Source organism: Medicago sativa, chromosome 3, assembly GCF_051527215.1.
Source record: "Medicago sativa cultivar Bolivia chromosome 3, Bolivia_mono, whole genome shotgun sequence".
In the NCBI taxonomy this organism is placed as follows: Eukaryota; Viridiplantae; Streptophyta; class Magnoliopsida; order Fabales; family Fabaceae; genus Medicago; species Medicago sativa.
In genome coordinates this window covers 79474572-79496178 of record NC_140751.1, presented here as the reverse complement: position 1 = coordinate 79496178, position 21607 = coordinate 79474572, and the positions used below count along the sequence as shown (strand labels likewise).

General features: G+C 34.0%; 2 protein-coding genes across 2 annotated transcripts; one reads left to right on the top strand and one right to left on the bottom strand.

Moving 5' to 3' along the window:
• The first annotated feature begins 717 nt into the window (after positions 1 to 717).
• LOC146940618 (uncharacterized) lies at positions 718 to 5551 on the top strand. Its single transcript, XM_085754303.1, has 8 exons — positions 718 to 888; positions 1500 to 1922; positions 2028 to 2202; positions 2604 to 2901; positions 3974 to 4046; positions 4231 to 4321; positions 4942 to 5021; positions 5098 to 5551. Exons 1-8 carry the CDS (start codon positions 814 to 816, stop codon positions 5311 to 5313), a joined length of 1431 nt encoding a protein of 476 aa, XP_085610429.1. The 5' UTR covers positions 718 to 813; the 3' UTR covers positions 5314 to 5551.
• Positions 5552 to 8760: 3209 nt separating this feature from the next.
• Positions 8761 to 15702, bottom strand: LOC146940617 (Endoplasmic reticulum vesicle transporter protein). The gene is made up of 11 exons (XM_085754302.1): positions 15392 to 15702; positions 15184 to 15266; positions 14454 to 14529; positions 14256 to 14323; positions 12756 to 12852; positions 10907 to 11028; positions 10730 to 10813; positions 10158 to 10304; positions 9968 to 10079; positions 9755 to 9874; positions 8761 to 9224 (listed from the first exon to the last, which is right to left on the bottom strand). Exons 1-11 carry the CDS (start codon positions 15477 to 15479, stop codon positions 9160 to 9162), a joined length of 1062 nt encoding a protein of 353 aa, XP_085610428.1. The 5' UTR covers positions 15480 to 15702; the 3' UTR covers positions 8761 to 9159.
• Positions 15703 to 21607: the final 5905 nt, after the last annotated feature.

Below are 21607 nucleotides of genomic sequence, written 5' to 3'. Positions count from 1 at the left end.
TTATTTATTTATAATTGGTGGCAAAATTGAAACAGCATGTTCATGATGATCACAAGTTGGTGGGGTCATAACAATTTTTAAGTATTAGTCCCTCCGTCCCTTAATACTTGACATAGTTGATCTTATTACGCATGCCAATGCATAATTTTGAGCTTAAATATCTTGAATAATATATTAAAAAAAATTATGAAAATTTGATATTTTGAAAATACTCATCGAGACAAATCTAACGACGTCTTATATGATATTATTTATCTTTGTATATTAGTAGAAACATATGGTCAAAATAAATTAGGTCAAAATTACACATTTTCAAATGAGTTATCTATTGCGGAACGGAGGGAGTAATTAAAGTATGCTGCAATTTGTCTGGTAAAAAAGGGAAAGAGAGAAAGTGAACAAAAAGATAATAAGAGTCTTTCATTTGGTGCATAAGAAAAAGACAGTGTACATTTTTTCTTTATTAGCTTCAATTTTATGTTATTAAAAATAATAATCTTCCCTCTCACTGTCCTTTTCAAAATAATAATATTATTTCTCTTTTTTATTTTTCTATCAAACAAAGAAAAAAAAGTAAAAATATTTTCTTTCTCAAGTCTTAATTTCTTCTTATTTTCTACTACCTAATCATATCATATAAAAATTAATCCACATGTAACAATTTTTTAATCAACAATCAAAATTTCTTTTTAGTTAGTTTCTACATCACTCTTTCCTATTCCAAACTTTTTCCATTTCCATTTCCTATTATATTTCAAGTTGTTGCTAATTATTGCAAACTTCTCTTCAAACTTTCACCTGAATCTAACTTTGATGGAGAAGGAAGGTGTTGAACTTCAAACTGATGCAGTTCCAATGATGTCAGATTCTTCTCTTCTTCATCATCAGGTGATTCTGCACAAACCCCTTTTGCTTCTTTCTTTGAAAATCTCAATGCTGATGACCCTTTTGCTTATGTAGCATAATTTTTCTTTAGATCAAATGGGTTTCCATTGGTTTGAACCATAGGGTAGAAGATGATATAAATTTATAATTTTTAGCTTTTGGGCATAAATAAAGTTTCCTTTTTTATTTTCTCCAATATTTTTTTTTGGTTGTGTTAATCCTCTCAGAAGAAGAGGACACTCGTAATCCTAAGTTTGGTTTGGAGTTAAGTAAAGTCTGACCGGACACTCGTAATCCCAAGTTTGGCTATGAGTTAAGTAAAGTCCGACAAATAATTGTTCCATTCTAAAATCGAACTCGGTTAAATGATTAGTTTTTCTTTTCCATTAGATATTTTTGTGTCATTTTCCACATCTTAATCAACAAATAATATATATTTATATTTTTTAGCATCTGTGCTAAAATAAAGTTTCCTTTTTTAGCAATCTAGTTTTTTGTTTCCATTAGATATTTTTATGTCACTTTCCACATTTTAATGTACCAAATTTGAGTTTGATGTATTTTTAGACATTGCTAGAAATGGAAATAATGACCAAAATTTGTTGATTTCACAGTCCAGAAGGCCTAGTCTTTCATCTCTACAAATACCAACAAGGACACTAGAAAGTGCATTATCATCTTCTACTAAGACAGATGGTCCTACATTATCAAGTCCAGGTTCCACTAGAGGACTGCCACCAAGGCCACATTCTACCAAAGTCAAGTCCTCTATGAAAAATTTACTTTCTGATAGGAGCTTTAGGACAAAAACTTGTTCAGAAGATTCTGAAAAGAGAGTTTTGATTGTTTCTGATACTTTATCATCAGATAATGGTCCTTTGGATAATAAGCCTTCAACTTCAAGGTCTCATTCACTTAATAAGATTCTGTTCCCTTCATCGAGTAAAGCGGCGCATTCGTTACCGGTTACTCCAATTGCTAATTCAGGTGCAGAGAATGTACATGGAAGACATGTAGAGGGTGGTTCTGATTCAAATGTATGTTTATGCTGTTCTCATAGTAATGGTCTTTCTACATTTTTATATATGAAAATATGATACTTAAAGTATGCTACATTGATGAAAATTGTCTTTTCTGAACAGAAATCGAAAGTGAATAAGCATATGACTCGATCATTTTCAGTTCCGGTTAATGTCAAAGCCGCTAATTTAAGACCTGCAACAGATTCTAGGCGTCTGGTTCGTGTAATTTCAGCAAGACCACAGCCAGCAACTACTGATGGTGTTTCAACCCGCAGTGATTCAATGCAAGAGATTGGTAAATCTTCATGATATATGGAACTTAAATTACTTTATTCTATGTATCCCTTTTGAAATCTTCACTATAACCTTTTTATGATAAAAAATTAATTTAATAACTGTGTATGTTAACTTTCTTGTTATCTTTTGACATTTATTTTGTTTTCTTTGTGAATGATCCTCTATCTTTTTATCTTTATAGATATTAAATAGGTGATGTTTCCCTATGAATATTTATGAAGAGATTTATACACAAAATTGTGCCATGACAAGCTTATTTGAAGATTTCAACACGAGTAGATCATTTCCCATCGCAATTACATTTGCACTTTCAATAATAACAACTACTTTTATCTGCATATGTAGTCTAAATAGTAATTTATTGTTTTTTTTGCATTTTGTCACGCCGTTTGGTTTCAGTCATTGAAGATGCTTCCGAGGATATTCCAGAAGAAGAAGCAGTTTGTAGGATTTGTTTGGTGGAGCTTGCGGAAGGGGGAGATACTCTTAGGATGGACTGCAGTTGCAAAGGTGAGCTTGCACTTGCACACCAAGACTGTGCAGTAAAGTGGTTTAGTATCAAAGGAAATAAGACATGTGATGTCTGCAAGCAGGATGTCCGGAATCTTCCAGTAACACTCTTGAAAATTTCTAGTCCTCCGACTGTTGTCCGGCATACGTTGAATGCATCACAACAGAGAGCAGTAACTAATTACAGGTAAAGTTTAATTGTTTCTACGTTGTAATCATTTTTTTGTTCAGTTCAATTCCTCGTCAAACTTACATATTAGAGAAAAACCTACAATGTTCTTGTCATGCTTACTTGTTGGCCTTGTGGTCCAAATTACAAGATTATCTAGAACATTTAAGTTCCAGGACCAATACTTTTTATTATTTTCGCTTTGCTTTGATTATAAGGCTGGTTGTAGTCTAGGGTCATTAGGTTTCGAAATTTGCAAGTTAACTTTATATGTATATTCAGTCTTTGAAAAACTGCTGTACCTAATGAAGAGAAATCGCTCAAAGATATGAACGAAAACCTGGTATTCACTGAACGAGTCAAAAAGGTTAATCTGTATGTAAATGGCTGTTGGGCTGTCTAAGAAACATGAAATTATAGACAATTCTGAAATGTGTGTCTATGCATGCGGGACCAGAAAAGGTTATTACAGAATTTGAACAACAACCAAGCCTTTTCCCACTGAGTGGGGTCGGCTACATGGATCAAATTACTCCATGATGTTTTATCATAAACCATATTTCGGTCCAACTCATTAATTTCCAAATACTTTCTGTGATAGTTTTTCTAGGTCTTTCCTCTGCCTCTAGTGCTCTGGCTATCCTCCAACATCACATAATTATGTGGAAACAATGCTTAGACTATAAATGTGACAACTTACTAGGCAATCACTGGTTTTTTTTTTTTTTTACTAGGCAAATATATTAGGAATGATTAGCTATTGTATCGAGTATAGACTCAATGAAAAATATGACATTCCATCTCAAGTTAGTATTTGTTACATTCCTTTCTTAAATAACGCTCCAAACAAAAAGAAACATAACAGACCTATAAACTAAAGAAACTGAGAAAATGTTACCAAATAGTAGATTGTTTTGTATTTCTCTTCGGTATTTTCTTTGTTTTGACCTGAAACTATTATTGAAAGAGAACATGCCATGTGGGAAAAAAATGTAGTCGAGTTTCTTAGAGAATAGAATAGATAGTGTGTGTGTCATAAGTCCCCCCCCAACCCCCCAACTGCCTTCTCTAATTATAATATACTCTACAGGATCTGGCAGGATGTACCAGTACTTGTCTTGGTTAGCATGCTTGCATACTTTTGCTTTCTGGAGGAACTACTGGTATGCTACCGATCTTTGTTTGATCATTTTAGTGTTTTCAAAACCGGACCGGTCATCGACCCAGTCAAAGTACTGAGTCACTGGTCAAACCAATGGGTCACTAGTTGTATAATTGTATTCTTTAAAATTTTTGTATTTGTACAAGATGGAAGTATTTCTGACTCAAAGATTTCTAGTGTACCAGGTTTCAGATTTGGGCCCACGTGCTCTCGCCATTTCATTGCCTTTCTCCTGCATTTTAGGTCTCCTTTCATCTATCATTGCTTCAACCATGGGTAAACTCGCTTTCTTCTTTTTCCCTTAGCATGCCAAAGTAACTTTAGTTCCCTTAATTATATTTTTTCATTTTCTTTTTGGGCCGATTAGTTTTTGGCCATGAACCCCGTATGAATATTGTTCAAATAAAGTGCTTGATAGAATTGTGCCTTGAGCCCCTAAAATCGTTGAATGGTAGTATTTGAACCTAATCTGAAACAAAATCATAATTGTATCTTCAAAGAATTTGCTCTTTGAAATTTGGGATTTACCAATGGATTTAGCAAGAATTGGAATAAAGGAACAACCTGCGTTTCACTTTACAACGATTGTCAAATTGTATCAGATTCCGACATGACACCAATGAATGTGATTACATTCAATCACTTATATTTTATCAAATTATTACAAGTAAGTGTCATTTCATTGTCTTGTCCGTGTTTCATTGTTTTTAACATGAGTGGTGATTAGCACAAGACATGTATACCCTGTGAATTTTCCTGTTCATTAAACTCTTCTACTAATCTTTTGCTTCCATAGACATGATAATTACCTAGTAACTTGTTACAATAATCACTTGTTAGCTGGAAATAATTAATATGTTCAACAAATTTTAAATAACATGTTTTTTTGTTGGCAGTGAGCAGGAGTTACATATGGGCTTATGCTTGCTTCCAGTTCGCATTTGTCATCCTGTTTGCGCATATATTCTATTCCATAGTAAGATCATTATCCACTTTCCATCATGTTTTATGAATAAGTCACTTACGTTAACATTTGATGTTTCTACTTGTAGCTTAATGTGAGTGCAGTTTTCTCGGTTCTTCTTTCAACATTCACTGGATTTGGGATTGCAATCAGCATGAATTCTCTCCTAATGGAATATATCAGATGGGAAACAAATAGGCAGATTCGATCTTCTAATCAACATATTATTTCGAGTCAGCAGCAGCAAGAAACTCAGAGACAACCACATCAACTGCAAAGGATGCAGCAAGAGCAGCACCAATGACTGTAGTTGATACCACTGGTTTAGACCAGTTTTTCAAAACTATAAGGGATTTTGTTGTTTCTTTTATTTATCTTACTCAATTTTCTATGATACTAAGATTGGCATTCTAGAGTGTGGACCAAAAAATTTGATTCCACCATGTGCAGTAGTATTTTAAACTGCAGAATGCAGACATATACTCTAGGAATGTTTTGTTAAATATAAATATATCTGAAGAGTGAAGGTTTCAATGTCCTTATTTTATGTGTCTCACATATTTTTCATTATTAAATTTTTGCATCAAGATTTGTGTAACATAATTTAAAAATATAACTGATTAATCCTCGGAGTCACTTGGCATAAGGCCTCTTTATGTCTTTAGCGATCATCGGAGTTAACTTTTTTTTTTTTCCCGAGTCCTGAACTATTAGTGTTTAAACATCTTTAACATTCACAATGTGTATGCAGAATCCAGTAATTTGTGTTATTAGCGTGTGAGTTACAATCTCTCTGATCATATTCCTTTTGATCCGCGCTATGCGCGGTTGTATTTGAGAAAAAACATTAGTAAGAATTTGCCGTGGAGTTTCTATCTAAGAATTATGGGATGGTGAAATATTTATGCTTAGTAATATGAAACTGCCACTAAAATATGATGATCGAAGAAAATATTTATTATATGATATGGAGATTTGTTTTAGTAGAAAGAAATTACGTGTTCTCTCATTTCAAAGGTCAAACTTAATTATAGATTGATCAAACTCTCGTGAAGCAGATTCTTCACTATATGAAAACAGAGGATGAAAATCTTGAAAGAGTAATAATTAAGTCTCAAAGTTGGATCTGATTTGCTAATTTTTTTATGCAAAACGCCCCAACACAAAGATTGTGATTTACCTAACTACTTGACTACATGATATTGCAACTGCAACCAATCCATTGCACCACCAAGTCACCATTAAATTCCATATACCTTAAATATTAAAATTGTTATATTGTTTTCTTCTTGAACATCAAATATTACAATTGAATCTGAAGTGTTTTTTTTTTTTTTTGACCAAAGCAAAATTAACTATCATTTATCAACCATTGTTCAATACAAGAAGGATAAGAATCAAAAAAATACGGTGACTAGCCCAAGAACAGGCCGCCCTAGCTAAAGTATGAGCAACCATGTTCGCTTGTCTCCTAACAAACTTCACCTCGAAGTTGGAATGTAAAGATAACTGATAAATAATACTTGAAACAATAGCACAGAATTCTGAATCACCATGGACGATAAAGACTGCACTAAAGAAGCGGAGTCGGACTCGAAAACAACCCGGTCCCATCTGTTCACATCAGCAAAGTGAATGGCATCGAGTAAAGCTACTGCCTCCCCCTCCAAAACTGTCATATTTGCCCGCTGCCATTTCGTTTGAGCCCGAATAAATTATCCACGGGAGTCTCTAACACAACACGCAAAAGATGTAAATTGGTTACGATCATGGAACGCGGCATCCACATTACACTTCAGCCACGTCTCGCGCGGTTTCTCCCAAACTAAACTATTACCTTGCATTATATTCTGTCTGTGTTGCACAACCGGTGGTGAGGGATGTTTATGAGCATTTTGCCATTGTTGCCATGCATCTAGTGATGTCCTTCCGATGCTTGTTGAAGTATGATGAACGTCATTCCAAATAACATCATTACGAGCAACCCAAATTTGCCAAAGAAGTAAAGCCACCCGACCAACAATATCTCGGCTTTCTGAACGGCACATATCAAAAACAAAATCTGCTAAACTACTCATAGTTCCAACTCGCGATTGCAGCACAGTCGAAAGCCCTACCCAATACCAACTCTCACGCGCCACCGTACAACCCACAAAAGCATGCCAATCATCCTCAACAGCCGTATTACACCAGGGGCATATCACCTCGCATTGTACATGTCGTGATTGTAATCGAAGACGCGTCGGAACACACCTCCTGCAAATCCTCCATAACAAATTACGTGCTTTATAAGGGGAATTCACATTCCAAATTCCATGCCACTCTCCTTCAACATGGAACCGATCGCTATGTAACAACTCCATCATTGCCAGCTTATAACCAGTCTTAACAGTATACCTCCCATTACGTTCCATTATCCACGTTATTCTATCATTATGAACTTCCGCAAACAAAGGTGTGTTGAGAATAGCTTGCACCATATCCTCTGAAAACAAAGATTCAATTTTATCAATGTCCCAAACTCGTTCCTCGTCGGCTATCAAATCAGACACACACAAACTATGGACACCTTGACTTTGTAGGGATTGAATCCAACTACCATGGACACCTCGAACCCACGGATCATTCATCATGCTGACATGTTGTCCATGTCCAATTGTCCACCTACTACCAGATAAAAGTAACTGACGCGAATTCCAAATACTCCGCCAAGCAAAGCTCGGGTTATTACCGAGTTTAGCACCCAAAAAAGACGATTGGGGAAAGTACCTCGATTTAAAAACTCTAGCAACCAGAGATTCTGGTTTAGATAGAAAACTCCATCCTTGCTTAGCTACCATAGCGAGATTAAAAGCTTTGAAATTCCGAAACCCCATTCCCCCAAACTCTTTGGAGCAAGCCACGCGTTCCCAAGCCATCCATTTAATCCCTCGATTGTTACTTCTTCCTCCCCACCAAAAAGCATTGATCATCTTCTCAATATCATCTATAACTGAATTAGGTAGAAGGTAAATACTCATTAAGTATGAGGGAATAGATTGTAACACAGATTTGATCATAACTTCCTTTCCTGCCTTCGATAATGCTCGTCCCCTCCATGCATTTATTCGTCTCCAGATACAATCCTTGATAAAAGAAAAAACGGACCTCTTATCTCTACCAATCATCGAAGGTAATCCCAAATACTTTCCGGTACCCATCACATGTCGGACGCCAATAATGCGTGACAAATCCTCCTGCGCCGCCCACTCATATTGCGACTGAAAAAAACCTCAGACTTAGATAAATTAATTTCTTGGCCAGATGCTGCCTCATAAGTTTTAAGAATACTGAGTAATTGTTGTACTTCCACCACATTGGCCCTACAAAACAAGAAACAATCATCTGCAAACAACAGATGTGACACTACTGGTGCGCCGCGACACACTTGTACCCCATGAATATCACCTCTATTAATTGCCTTATGTATAAGGGTCGAGAGGCCCTCAGCCACCAAAATGAATAAATATGGTGATAACGGGTCACCTTGGCGCAACCCTCTGCCAGGTACAATAGGCCCCACCCTGTCAAAGTTCATAAGCACCGAATAAGCAACAGAACTAACACACATCATCACTGGATCCATTTTTCACTGAACCCCATTCGCATAAGCACACCACGAAGAAACCCCCAATCCACTCTATCATAAGCCTTGCTAAAGTGTTTATGCATTTAAAAATGCAACCCACAAAACTTTCTTAATAACACTTGATTTTCAGAACAAAATTTGTTAATTTTTTTCTTGAGATAGATTAAGAACTAATAATATGTACTAACAACAATCTTACAAGTCTAATGCTAATTTAGAATATAAAAAAATCAAACTGCGTAGAGTTGCACAACTACGGGAAAACTGACAATATACCTCATTCACTATATTCAAAACATCCATTCCAAAACAAAAGAGATTAAGATCAACTAATGTTTGATGTCACTGTCAGACACTACAAGGAATTCTATGAACACAAAACTGTGAAAGTTGAAATGTTGATGCTTGATTCAACTGGGCTGCTACATTTCAAATCTGTGAGTATTGAAGTAAATTCCAAATAGTGCCTGGAATCTCTTGGAGATGCAGGAGAGTTGCTTGAAATTGTCATGTCTTCAAGATCTACTTTTTAGTCTTTGGTTTAGTTGCAGCTTCAACGAGTCTGTACATCCAACGGTCCAGCATGCCTGTTGATGTAAATGTGTTGGTTTTACAGAATTTGAGAGCAAGAAACAAAATAAACTAAGGCAGGAAGAATTTTAATCTGTAAGGATTCCAGAAAATCAATATTTAATAACTTAATTGTGAATATCATTACAACCCTAGTTAGCTTGAATTCTTGCAGAAAATGCTAATCAGGATTTGAATTATGTAAATTATGTTGTCTTTACTTAAAACATACTAAGCTAGAACAAATATTCATATCTAATATGTGTTGTGAAAACTGGCCTATACCGCCTCGTTCGACTTGTCGACGAATCGAGAACGACAAATCAGGTGTCTAATCTCCTTAACCCGAAAATCAGTCAATCTCGCAAGTCATAATCGGTGAACCGGTACAAATACAGTTGAACCAGTCAAATGTTGTTTTTTATTATATGTTTTGTGATTTTTATTTTGAAGTTAAAAAATATACATAATTTAGCCAAAGCTATAGCTTAAAACTATAATCATATGGAACACTCGTAGTAGATATTCCAGTTAAAGGAAAAATTACCTGTTACAGCAAAGGTTCCACCTAGCACGGCACAAAGCCGGGTAATAAAATGAAGAAAACTACGGCGCTCTTCCTTGATAGTGACAGTAATAGGCGATAGATCATACAAAAAGTACACAGCTACATATGCAAAATCAACAGGAATTAATTAACATTTGAAAACTGAAACCAAAACTCATAAATGTATAATGCCAACTTCAAACTAAATCCAACCTGGCCATGTCCGATCAAATTGACTAGTAATGGGGGAAAAGTATTCTGTAACTGAGAACTGATTAGTCGGTAGAACTTCTTTAGAGATATATCTATATTCAGTTGGAACAATCTGCATCATAATTTGAAAACTGAACTGTTATTCAGGCCATGTTAAAACAATATTCAAGAAAGAGCTCAATATTCAAACCTTTATATAGTATTTAAAAGTTCCACTCGCATCATGCAGAATCCTTGATGTCTCATCAAGTGGGTTATGAATTCCTGGATATTTGGGGCCAAATGACAAATCATGGATAACGTGACTAACATTCACATTCTTTCCCGCATCGAAGATCTGGAGAAAACCATCACTATCAAATTAGGTATCTGATATACAACAATTCATAATTTAAAACATGAAGGTCTAATAGAAGCTGCTGAATAAATGTCACATTGCAATAAACTTATTTGCAAATTCTTATTAAAGTTATTTCTTTGGCAGTAAATTCAATCTGCTTAGTAAGTTATGCACTAGTAAAATCGACATACCTTATTTACTTATTTGCAGTTATTTGGGACAGAATAATAAACAAGGAAAAAAAAACTCAGAAGTGTTTCAGTTTTATGTGATGTAAAATTCTATTGAAGATACCTGAACCTGTAAGTTCTAGGAAAAAATATTTCAAGGAATCATAATATGCATATATGTTTAGTTCGTGTACTGAAGTCTAAAATATTGATTTTTTTTCAAAGACTAATGAAGATAGAAAAATATTTTACCATTTGTGCAACATATATGTTTAGCCCATGCACTGAAATATGGAAATTTCCAGCAACCCTTTGAACATCTAAAACACCATAAACCTGCAACAGAATTAAACTAAATATTAAGTTTCTTTCAAATTGGACAAAAACTATCACAAACAATTCATGATATAGTAACTGCAGAATTTATACCCTGCATCCTTCTCCATTTTTTAATGCCTCCTTCACCTTCTTGATGGTATTTTCAGTGGCTTCATCAAAGGTTTGTAAGTGAACTTTTTGTTCTGAATGCTCATGATGATCTTTACCATCATCTGTTGACAATTTTTAAAAGACTGTAAGTGACCAGAAAAGAACTATAAAAGAATGACAGATTGTGATCTCTATACTTGTCATAATATGAGCATGATACACAAAATCAAGTGTTTAACAGTTAATCTTCAATATGCATTTAGAAAAACATGATTTCTGGCATTCAATATGTCAGGAATCTTGGGTTCATTATACAAAATGACGGGGAAATAGAGAGAAATTAAATCATAGGATTCAGCAAGGGTGGATGAATGTAAAAAGTAGCAGTTAAGTTTACGCAGTGTTTGGCAGGGGGACAATGAAGAGAAGATGAGGAATATTTATGAACGTTCTTTGTTTGGTTCAAAATTTTGGAGGGAATTGAGGTAGCCAAGATACATCCTCTCAACTTTAGCTCCCCTCCAACATTGGGAGGGATTTGGAAGGAAGAAAACATGGGGACGACAAAATCCACTGCCACCAACGTTGGGCAGCCTCTACCTTTATGTCATCACCACTCTCCACTGCCGAGAACTCTCTAACTTAAACCACCACTGCCAGCACCTGACACCCACTGCCTCTGCTAGGCATCCAGACAACCTCAAACCATCACTGTCTGGCTGGCACCCTCCATCACATCTATTGTCACCCATGCCCTCCGTCATTGACACCATGCTCCACACCATTATTGTCGCTTCACGATATCCTCCATGCCACCATGGTCTGGCATCCTCAACCACCGCCACTACGTGGCAGAACTTGGCATTCAAAGATACTACCTCCGTCCCTATATATAAGATCCCTTTGAATTGATGTCTATTTTTTTTCTCCATTTCATTAGGGGTATTTTTGTGAAAAAGTAAGTGATGCATCTTGTAGCTTGAAGAGGGACTTATAAAAAGGGACAGACAGATTTTATAAGAGGGTCTTACACATAAGGACACAGGTAGGTAGTATTTATTATTATTATAAGGGTATAATTGTAAATTAGTTTTGTTCTCTCTTCTTCCCCTTGCAAATCAAAGGTTTCCCTCTCCTCCTTTCCATGTTGCAGGTGATAAATGTTGAATGGAGAGTAGAGAGATAAATGATAGAGCAGTAGCTTATTTTATCCCCAGAAATTTATTTCCCCAGAAATTTATTAAACAAAAAGAACCAGCCTGTAGTTTAATAATAGATCGTTTTTGTCGAATGTGCCAAAGGTTTAAAAGGTCAAAGCACACAATTGAATTTTACACGTTAAAACGGCCCTCTTACATATGAGCCCGATGGGGATTAAGAGTGAATAGTGCATATACTTGGCCAACCTGATGTTAAATTTAACTTTTATTTGAAAGAATACACCAATAAAGCGCATACTATATCCGACATGATCATAGAGGCTCTGATGCCGTGCCAAGAAATACTCTCCCAAAAGCTTAAGCTAAGGCAGATATATTTTTAAATTTAATAATAGTTTCTAATAACAAAGAGTATGTGTATTTTCTATTAAAATTGGTATCTTTAAAATGACATTAAATCTTTCATCATCTCATGCATCCTTTCATTGAGATCTTCAGTCCAACATTTAGGACAAGATCACTTATTTAAACACAAACGGGAATGAGTTGTGGTAGGAGAGAATCCCTTTATTATCCCCAAAAAAAGGAAATGAATCTACCAGTCGTCAAATGAAAATAACCCAATCAAATGCAAACCATGTTTTAACCTACAGTTTTGGAATTATATGCATGATAAAACAAGACATTACCATGCTTGTGTGTGTTATGATCATGTTCATGTCCCTTTTCAACAAGATCAGATATATATTCAGTGCCAATTATCTGTCCATAACTGTTCAAACGAAGCTGCAATAAGTCCAAACAAATTAGCGTAAATAACCATTAATGATACAGGGATTAAGAATACTAAAAAGGGTGTAAAAATTCACTTAACACAGAACTCAATGCCTATTAATTAACAAGTAACAACCACTGCGCATATTTAACATGTTCCTATTTATAGCGTGATAGGGTAACTGCTGATGCGGTTAGTGAACACAAGAAGTAGTTGAGAGAAGTTGGGCAGTTATTTAGTATGCAGTCAGGAGCAGTTATAAGCATTTTATTTCTTAGTATTATAAATAAGGCCATTCGGAAAATAGACTTAAGATCAGAAGGGCAGAGATGCATTGTTAGCACTCTGAAAGAGCATTTGCTCTGGGATTACAGGGGTTAATCTTCTGTGATATTTTCTATTATTTCAACAGTACAATTTCTTCTTTTTAATTCCGGGTTCCTATCATAGCGACATGGAGCAGCTGATCCCAAAAACCAATATAGTGATATAAGCATATTGTAGGAAGAGAAGAGCACAATACCGAAGTTTATGTATATAATGAAAATAATATAATTTATATCACACCAGAAGAAAACAGAATAATTGAGCAAAATAATTAAAATTTGAGTTATATTTGTCATTAGTAATGAAAAAACAGAATTATAACGCAAACATACAAATTAACAGAAGGAACTGAAATAACACAACTTGGGGAGACTTCAAAGTCAAACAAAGAGATAACTGATGAAGAAAGGAGTTGGGAAAAATAGGTTTTTCGTCCATTGTTGGTATACTAGCTGCTACAATTGCAAATTGCCCATGAAATTGCTACAATCCCTTCTCCACTAAAACTTTTTAACAACATGCTATCTACGACAGTAATTTTCTGTAACACAGCGTGTTGCCGTGATAGCACTATTATCTTACACTAGTGACTGATATGGCACAATACCCAGAAGTGAAACATCCATCAATAGGAGAACCTATTAAGTCACCATCACAATATTGAACAGTCTGAGTTATCTTTAATATAATAAGATATGGATAATTACATCCCAACGACCCTCGCATAGGAAACTTCAAATTCAATCTCTGTTTGGTCGAGTATCGAAGTTTGAACGAAAATTTTGCAACACAGATCACTATTAAGCTGAGGGTAAAACAAGATATTAATGCACACTTAGCACTCACCTAAATCTTCCAAAGTAAGCAATATTTGTCTAATAAATAAATAAATATTTGTTTTACTTTCACAGCTTATGAGAGAGAAGGGTTCTGTATTTTTTCCGATATGGAAGGATACAAGACTTTGAATTAACCCTATAGTGGATACCAACATATTAAGAAACTATTTAAAATGAAGCAAAATGCATACTTCTAGAAAACCAAAACACATAAAAAGAAATCCAAAAAGGTCTATTAACAAGCTTACTTTCCATATGTTTGTATCAAGATCCACCTCATGTTTTCCAGACATATCAATGGCATCCACACTTAAAACTGCCAACAGAGAATCGCAGAAAAAGATTTAGAATCTTCATCACTGTACAGACTAACAAATCTGAATACACCTCAAAACGAAAAATGAAACTCAAAATCAACATGAAGCAGATAAAATGCCGGTGCTAACCATCACAAGGTAAAGAAGGGAATGTCATATTTATATGAATTGGAAGAGTTTCTCCACGCTTCAAGTCTACAGACATCTGCAAAAATGAGTATATAATAAGTTAAAACTATATGCATGCCCAACTTTTGCTAATATACACAGAACTAATATCAATGATATTTACATTAAACAATGACAACCAAATAATATCAACATATCAAATGATGAAGATTATAACTTATGCTAATATACACATAGGCCTTTTATTTAGTGCCTTTTTAGATTGGCTCATTTGAGCTTATCTACAAGCATAAGCACTTGTGAAATTATTTGAGAGAGCTTATGAAAACAACTTTTGACATGTTCATAAGATGTTTTCAGCTTATTTTCATAAGTTCTTCATTTTCATAAGTTCTTCAAGATGGCTTATGAAAACAGCTTATATAACTTAATTTTATCTTTTGTTATAGAAATAACTTATACATAATCGCATACCACAATAAGCACTTATGCTATAAGCTGCAAATTAAGCTGTTTATCTAAACATGGCCTTATTCCAAAATTAAATACAAAAAAAAAAAAATTAATTAATTTACTAAATTGAAGTTAGAAAAATCGCATACCGCAATAAGCACTTATGCTATAAGCTGCAAATTAAGCTGTTTATCTAAACATGGCCTTATTCCAAAATTAAATACAAAAAAAAAAAATTAATTAATTTACTAAATTGAAGTTAGAAAAAAATTCAAACCTGATGAACAGTGTAAGTTGTAAGATAATAACCCAACTCGTGCAGAAACAACGTAGCCATTATAATCAAACCAATGATCGAAACTGCAATCAAATAACAAAAAAAACATTTAAAATCAAATAAAAATCACAAATTTATCAAAAATTAAACAAAAAATCTAAACTTTAAGGAAAAAAATGGATCAGGGAAGAAAAAAAATGAGAATTACCAAGAGCACCAGATTGAGTTTTCTGCAACAAATGATCCTCTGTGCGAGGAAATGCATCGAGATTCTTAATAACTTGTTTCATTCCCATTTTGCCCCTTTTGAATTTTGATGAATTGAATTGAGAAAAGAGTGTTTATGTGTAATGAATCGAAGAAAGAAGAATGAATTGTTGAAATTGAAATTGAAATTTGAAGATTGAATTTTGATGAAAATGTGATGTGAATGGAAGGAGCTACCACCGGTTCTTCTTCAACCACCCGCTCCCGAAGGTGTTTTGTTTTCTTCTCTTCTTTTTTTCAAGTCTTTGTGTTGGTTTTGGTTTCTTTTGTCTTTTCAAATAAAAGTCTCACAAATTAATAATTGTTTACTTATTATTAGTGCATTCCATATTTAGTTTTCATTTGTTTTTTTTTGTCAAAGTTTTCATTTGTTTTTGAAAATCATATCTTTTTTTTTATATTTTATAACAAAAAATAAAAGTAATGCTGAAAACCATAGATAAGGGTTACAAACTAGTTTTTTTTTTTTTTGTCAATTAGCCTAGTGCCTATAACTCACACATTTTAAATGTGAAGAAGTGAGATGTCTAAATTCGAACTTCAGCTCCTGCATATAACATGCAATATCTCTACCAAAATATAAGTAAAATGATAATTGAAAAGTCAATATCTATGACTAAAAAAATATATGATTAAAAATTTAGTTCACATACATCATCTTTTTAACCGCTCTTTCACTGGTATTTCATTCTGAAGGGAGTAACTAATAAATTTACTTGGAAAAATTCTTTAAAAAAAAACTTAGAAAAATATTTCTTCAGCTAACAAATTATTAAAATATATTTGACTTAAATGTGCTTTTAACCCCAAAACTTATTTCCTTAAAAAAAAAACCCAAATTTTTTAAACTTTCGTGATTTTGTCCCAAAAAAAAAAAACAACATGGATAACATTTAAAAAAAATTAGATTTTTTTAAATTTTTTATTTTTTTCCCCTAAAAAAAATTAGATTTTTCACCTAAAAAAAATAGATTTTTTTTTAGACTTGACCCATTTCAACATAAAGTTGGTGGTGAACCTAAAAAAAGCATGTGGTCCATATTATAAACCACATACTTTTAAAAAAGAAGTTATGGATCACTATGGTTTATGCAGAGTGAGAACCACTCTTCCCCTATGACCAGAAGACGGTGGTGATGGTACTGAAGCCGAGGTAGTAAAGACGGAGGTGCTGGAGGTTCATATGTAATGTTTAGAAAGGGGCTGATTATTGCCTCATCTTCTGGTTGTGGTGGTGGTGGTAATGGTGATGGTGAAGATCGTGGTGGTGAAGCAGGTGAAGGTGTTGGTGGCAGGGAATGGTGAGTGATGTTGGGTGGTGAAGATCCACCATCAACAACCAGAGCTAAGATGACGAAGAAGAACAAGGCTTTCATCTGGTGGTCGACAAATGGTATAGGAGAAGCCGGGTAGGGAGGGAGGGAGATGTGCAGGGAGGGAGGGAGGGAGGGAGATGTTCAAGGCTTTCAAATTCTCTTTAACTCACTCATAAGTTATGTGATTCTATCCCATTTCCTTTCCCTTTATCCCTTGTGGGCTCTGAGTTGTTTAAATTAGTGACCACGGTGTGTTGTTTAAATTAGTGACCTCCTTAATATCATTGAGCGTAATTAAGGAACTTTGGTGGTGATTAGCTTTCCTATACTATTAGTATAGTACTAGTAGACATAGGATAAAAAGAATCATAAGATGATAAAATCATATTTGACTAAAGGGACTACGCTCTTTGAATGTAGCGGATCAATGCACCACTCTTAAAAGATATATGTTGGTCTAACTTCACTCTAGTAAAAAAAAAACATGACAACACCATAATGTGATCTAGAATAACACATAAATTGAGAGGATCTTAACTCATAAATCAGTCTCGTTAAAAAATACACATTCAATGTCTTTTGTATCCTTAGATTCATAAAATCAACTGCAAAAAGATCTACAAATACCATATAGATTAAGATACCAACTGAAGCTACATTGAAGATTCCTTCAACAATAAGAGTAGTTGGACATTTCTCATCATAAACATTGATGATCTCTAAACCAGGATTTGGATTCTCTCCATTGAAATTTTTCTCAAGTTTTCTCCATTGAAATCTCAACCATCAAATATGAGAGAGAAAATGAGTGTTAAATTATAAAGAAAAGTGGTTAGCGGGTTTTAATGGTGAAGATTAAAAATGGAGAAAACTTGAGAAAATTTTCAATGGAGAGGATCCAAATCCCTCTAAACCAGATCTAATTTCTACTAGAGTAGTCAAAGCAAGGAATAATCCCATGACTGTAATTAATAGACTCTTGAAATTTCCCTGTAGTGATTGGACTTATTGGTCAACAAACAATGCAGGTTGATCCTTTCTTGTTTATACTCTACTAAGGTGAAGAAAGTTTTAAAATATAAAAACACAACTTAATTGTTAGAATTAGTTTTGTTTACTATTTCAGTTTATATGATTTCGTAACAGAAATGTGAAGCATAATAACTTTATAAATCAAATTATAAAATGATGCATAAAATATCATATAATCCCCTCATGTTATTTTTTATTAGGATACATGGCAAGACATTTAAACAACACACAAACTCACATGAAAGCACGCACCCGCGCGCGCCTTCGAGTAGCACTTTGGTGTCATAGCTTTGGTGTCATTGGTGTCATAGCTAGCATCTCCACCACCACACACACACATCACACACACATCCCCATACACATTCACACACATCAATGGCCAGGATTGCACCAATGGCACCAATGGCACCCAAGCAATGTCATGGAAGTATTTTCCCGCACCTTCACATGCACACCCCTTCATACTATGGTTTTGAATTAGAACTTGGTAGAACTATTGACTGCTTGGGATGGTGTACCGTTGTGGATTTTTTGGGTTATGACTCGACCCAATCTGCTGATGAAACGTGTAACATCATAATAGGAACATGTAAAACCTATCAACTTGTCCTGATAGATTAAGGTAGGTAAATTAAATTACACGAGTTTTAACTTAATCATCTCATCTTTACTTTTACTCAAATAAAATATTAAACCATTTTTTGGTTTATGAGTCAAACAAAATTTTTTCTTCATTAATATCATTTCTTATAAATATTGGTCTCTTAAATGTGTTGCAGAGGAACCAATATGTGTGTTGTTTCCACAATCATGTTTTTTGGTTTTGGGCGAACACAAGAACAACTAAATTGAAAATTTCATTGGCAAGGATGTTTTGCATAGAAGAAATTGGTTATTTAATTAAAGGGTCTTGTTAACGAGTGCCTTGGGGCACTCTTTAAGCATTCTAATTCAAGAAATTATCCACTAAAAAAGTCAATTATTTCAATTTTCAATGCATTCAATGCAATGATTCTCATAAAAATTTACTATTTAAAGGTCTTAAAGAGTGCCTCGGGAACACTCGTTAACATCTCCCTTAATTAAATTAGAAAAAGTATTGAAATAAGAAATTGGTTAATGGATATAGAACGAGATTTATGGTTTACGTGAAGAAGAAATTGGGTAGTAGTAGTAGTTTTTACCACTGAATGTTGTGGAAAGATCAATATTGACCCAATTTAATCTTCTTTCATGTCCTGGTTTAAGTGGTAAAATCTATCTAGAAATTACTTTTAACAATTAAATGATGACATTTTCTTATTTAAATCAGTAATTCAAATTTAATTAAACATTAATTATTTATATTTCAATTAAGCTCAAATTATTAAGTCTATGTCAGCGTTATCTCATCTAAATCTCAATCAACCAATCATATCTTGAATTCCTCTGACGCGAGTGATGACGTCAACATTATTTTATGGGCAAATTGCACTGACCTCCCTTGAGGTTTCATTGAATATCACATACACCCCCTCTAGTTTTAAACTCAACACTTGCATCCCTTGAGATTAACACCGTTATCATTATCGTTAAAAAAATCCAAATCAACCAACGAAGCTTCACAAGTCATAGGTCAGGACGCTTCATCAAAAGAATCAAAGAAAAGCAGTTTTGCAGTAGATTTCTATCGTTGTGGTTCCGATCGATTCCTTATCTTCGATGGAGAAACTGAAGCATGTCACTTTAATTTGTTCCGTATTAAGGGCTTCAGAAGGAATGTAAAGATACAATTTGAATAATAATTGCACAAAAAATTGGAAATTCGAACCAAATGTTTACAATGCCAGTGACAGAGGAAATAAGAACATGAATAATCCAAGTGGAATGTCAATATATCGAATTTCAAGCAAAGATAGGAAGATGATAACTATCAAACACATAATTTAGAATCCAACAATCGAAAATCCAATTACAAAAGGAATTGAAAACAAAGAAATGTAACATGAAGATGATAAACATCAACTATTTCAATCTCAAAACATTTATAAGCTTGAACCAATTGCCAAGGGAATATTTTTGTAAGAGATTATAATGTGAGTGATATTGTTTTTTAACAGAGCAAAGCAGCGTTAGAAAAGAGGGGGGTATGTGTCAATTGAAAAAATTAATTAAAGGAGGTGAGTGTTGAGTTTACTTAAATTAATTATTTACTTAAAATTTAGTTTAATTAATTAATCAATTAAGTAGAATAATATAATAAAAAAAAGATAGTTACGGTAAAAACTAAAAAGCATATAAAGGAGATAATAAAAAAACGAGTTAAGATCCTCTTTATTTATAAAAATAAATGGAGAATGTCATTTAGAAAGAGATACACGTATAAAAAGGTTGTGGATCCTACCATTGAGTGTGTCCCACCATCATTAATGTTTTTTTTTTTTTTACTTTTTATGTGTCTTTATCTTTCCAAATGGAACAAATGAAAAAAGACATAAATGTAGATGATCTTAGCTCCAAAAAACCATACTCCCTCCGTCCCATAATAAGTGAGCCATTTGCAAAAGTATATTGTCCCAAAAAAATTGACACATTTCATTTTTTAATACAATATTAATTACTTTTTTTCAATTATAACTCTAATTAATACTACTTTCACCACTCCCAATTCAATATATTCTACTTTGCATTTATGATAAAAAGGAATGCACCAATACTTGATAAGAGCACTCAACCATTTCTCTCTCTCTCTTTCACTTATACACTTTTTTTTAATAAGTGTGAAATGAGCAAAAGGCTAAGTTAAACTAATATTTTGGAAATCTTTACTTGCATTTTTTTTTTGTAGGGGTGAAGTCAAATGATAAAGGGGTAAAATTGGAATTTTATATGGTTTGTAAGGGTGAAGGTATATGTGTAAGAGTACAAGGTAAAATTTCCGTAAAATACCATATAATCCCTTAATTTTATTTTATCAGGATACATAGCATGTCATATAAACAACACACACAAACTCACGCATGCACACACGCATGCGCACACATTCACATGTACACCCCTTCACACTATGGTTTTGAAGTTGAACGCCAGAACTATTGATAGATTGGAATGGTGCATCGTTGTCCGCTGTGGTCTTTTTGGGTCATGATTCGGCCCCTAACCGTATGAACGTTAAGACCCATATTCGAGTAAGTTGTCTCATGGTCGAGTACTGCATGCTCATACCAAAGTCTCAGGTAAAGGAAGAATACATGTCAAATTGCTGACTCAACTTGAGCAATCAAGGCTCAATAACTGCAAGATTAGCGGCGTGGGCAATCATCCTAGCAAGGGATCCATCCCACCACCTTAACTCTAAAATGGAGCAAACCAATCCTCAATAAATCGTTAGAGTGCCCTTATTAAAGGTAATGAAAATGTAATATTAGCACTCTATTAGTAAATTGATTGTGTCTGGAATTTTATTCATATATTTTCGTTGATATATTTCAAGAGAGCAAATGACATTGCTCCTTTTTTTTCTTTCTGGGTGATGAACTCAGTTGCACTGAATATATTCAGCTGGAATTAGATCTCTTCCATGGAATTAGATCTCTCCCTTCCATTTTCACGGCCTCCGTTGGATTTTATGTTATGTTTTAAAAATACAAACAGATTCCTTTGGTGCATTTTTGTTGTTGAAAAATAGTAAGAACTAGTATCAGTTACTAGATAAATATTAGTCTAAAATGGAAATGCTAGATTTTCTATATATTTTTTTTTAGAAAAACTCTAGCATTTTATGGGGTTGAGATCCTCACCATCCCTTAAATAAAATGGAAATGTCCATT

Bases quoted from the DNA above. Each gene is read 5' to 3' on its own strand.
- LOC146940617 (XM_085754302.1), bottom strand. From the start codon at position 15,479: ATGGGAATGAAACAAGTTATTAAGAATCTCGATGCATTTCCTCGCACA. The intron at 12,853-14,255 runs GTAAGCTTGTTA...GACTTATTGCAG, and splicing joins TTGATACAAACATATGGAAA to CTTCGTTTGAACAGTTATGG. The intron at 9,225-9,754 runs GTAATTTTTCCT...TTACATCAACAG, and splicing joins TGGAACCTTTGCTGTAACAG to GCATGCTGGACCGTTGGATG.
- LOC146940618 (XM_085754303.1), top strand. From the start codon at position 814: ATGGAGAAGGAAGGTGTTGAACTTCAAACTGATGCAGTTCCAATGATG. The intron at 889-1,499 runs GTGATTCTGCAC...TTGATTTCACAG, and splicing joins CTTCTCTTCTTCATCATCAG to TCCAGAAGGCCTAGTCTTTC. The intron at 2,203-2,603 runs GTAAATCTTCAT...GTTTGGTTTCAG, and splicing joins TGATTCAATGCAAGAGATTG to TCATTGAAGATGCTTCCGAG.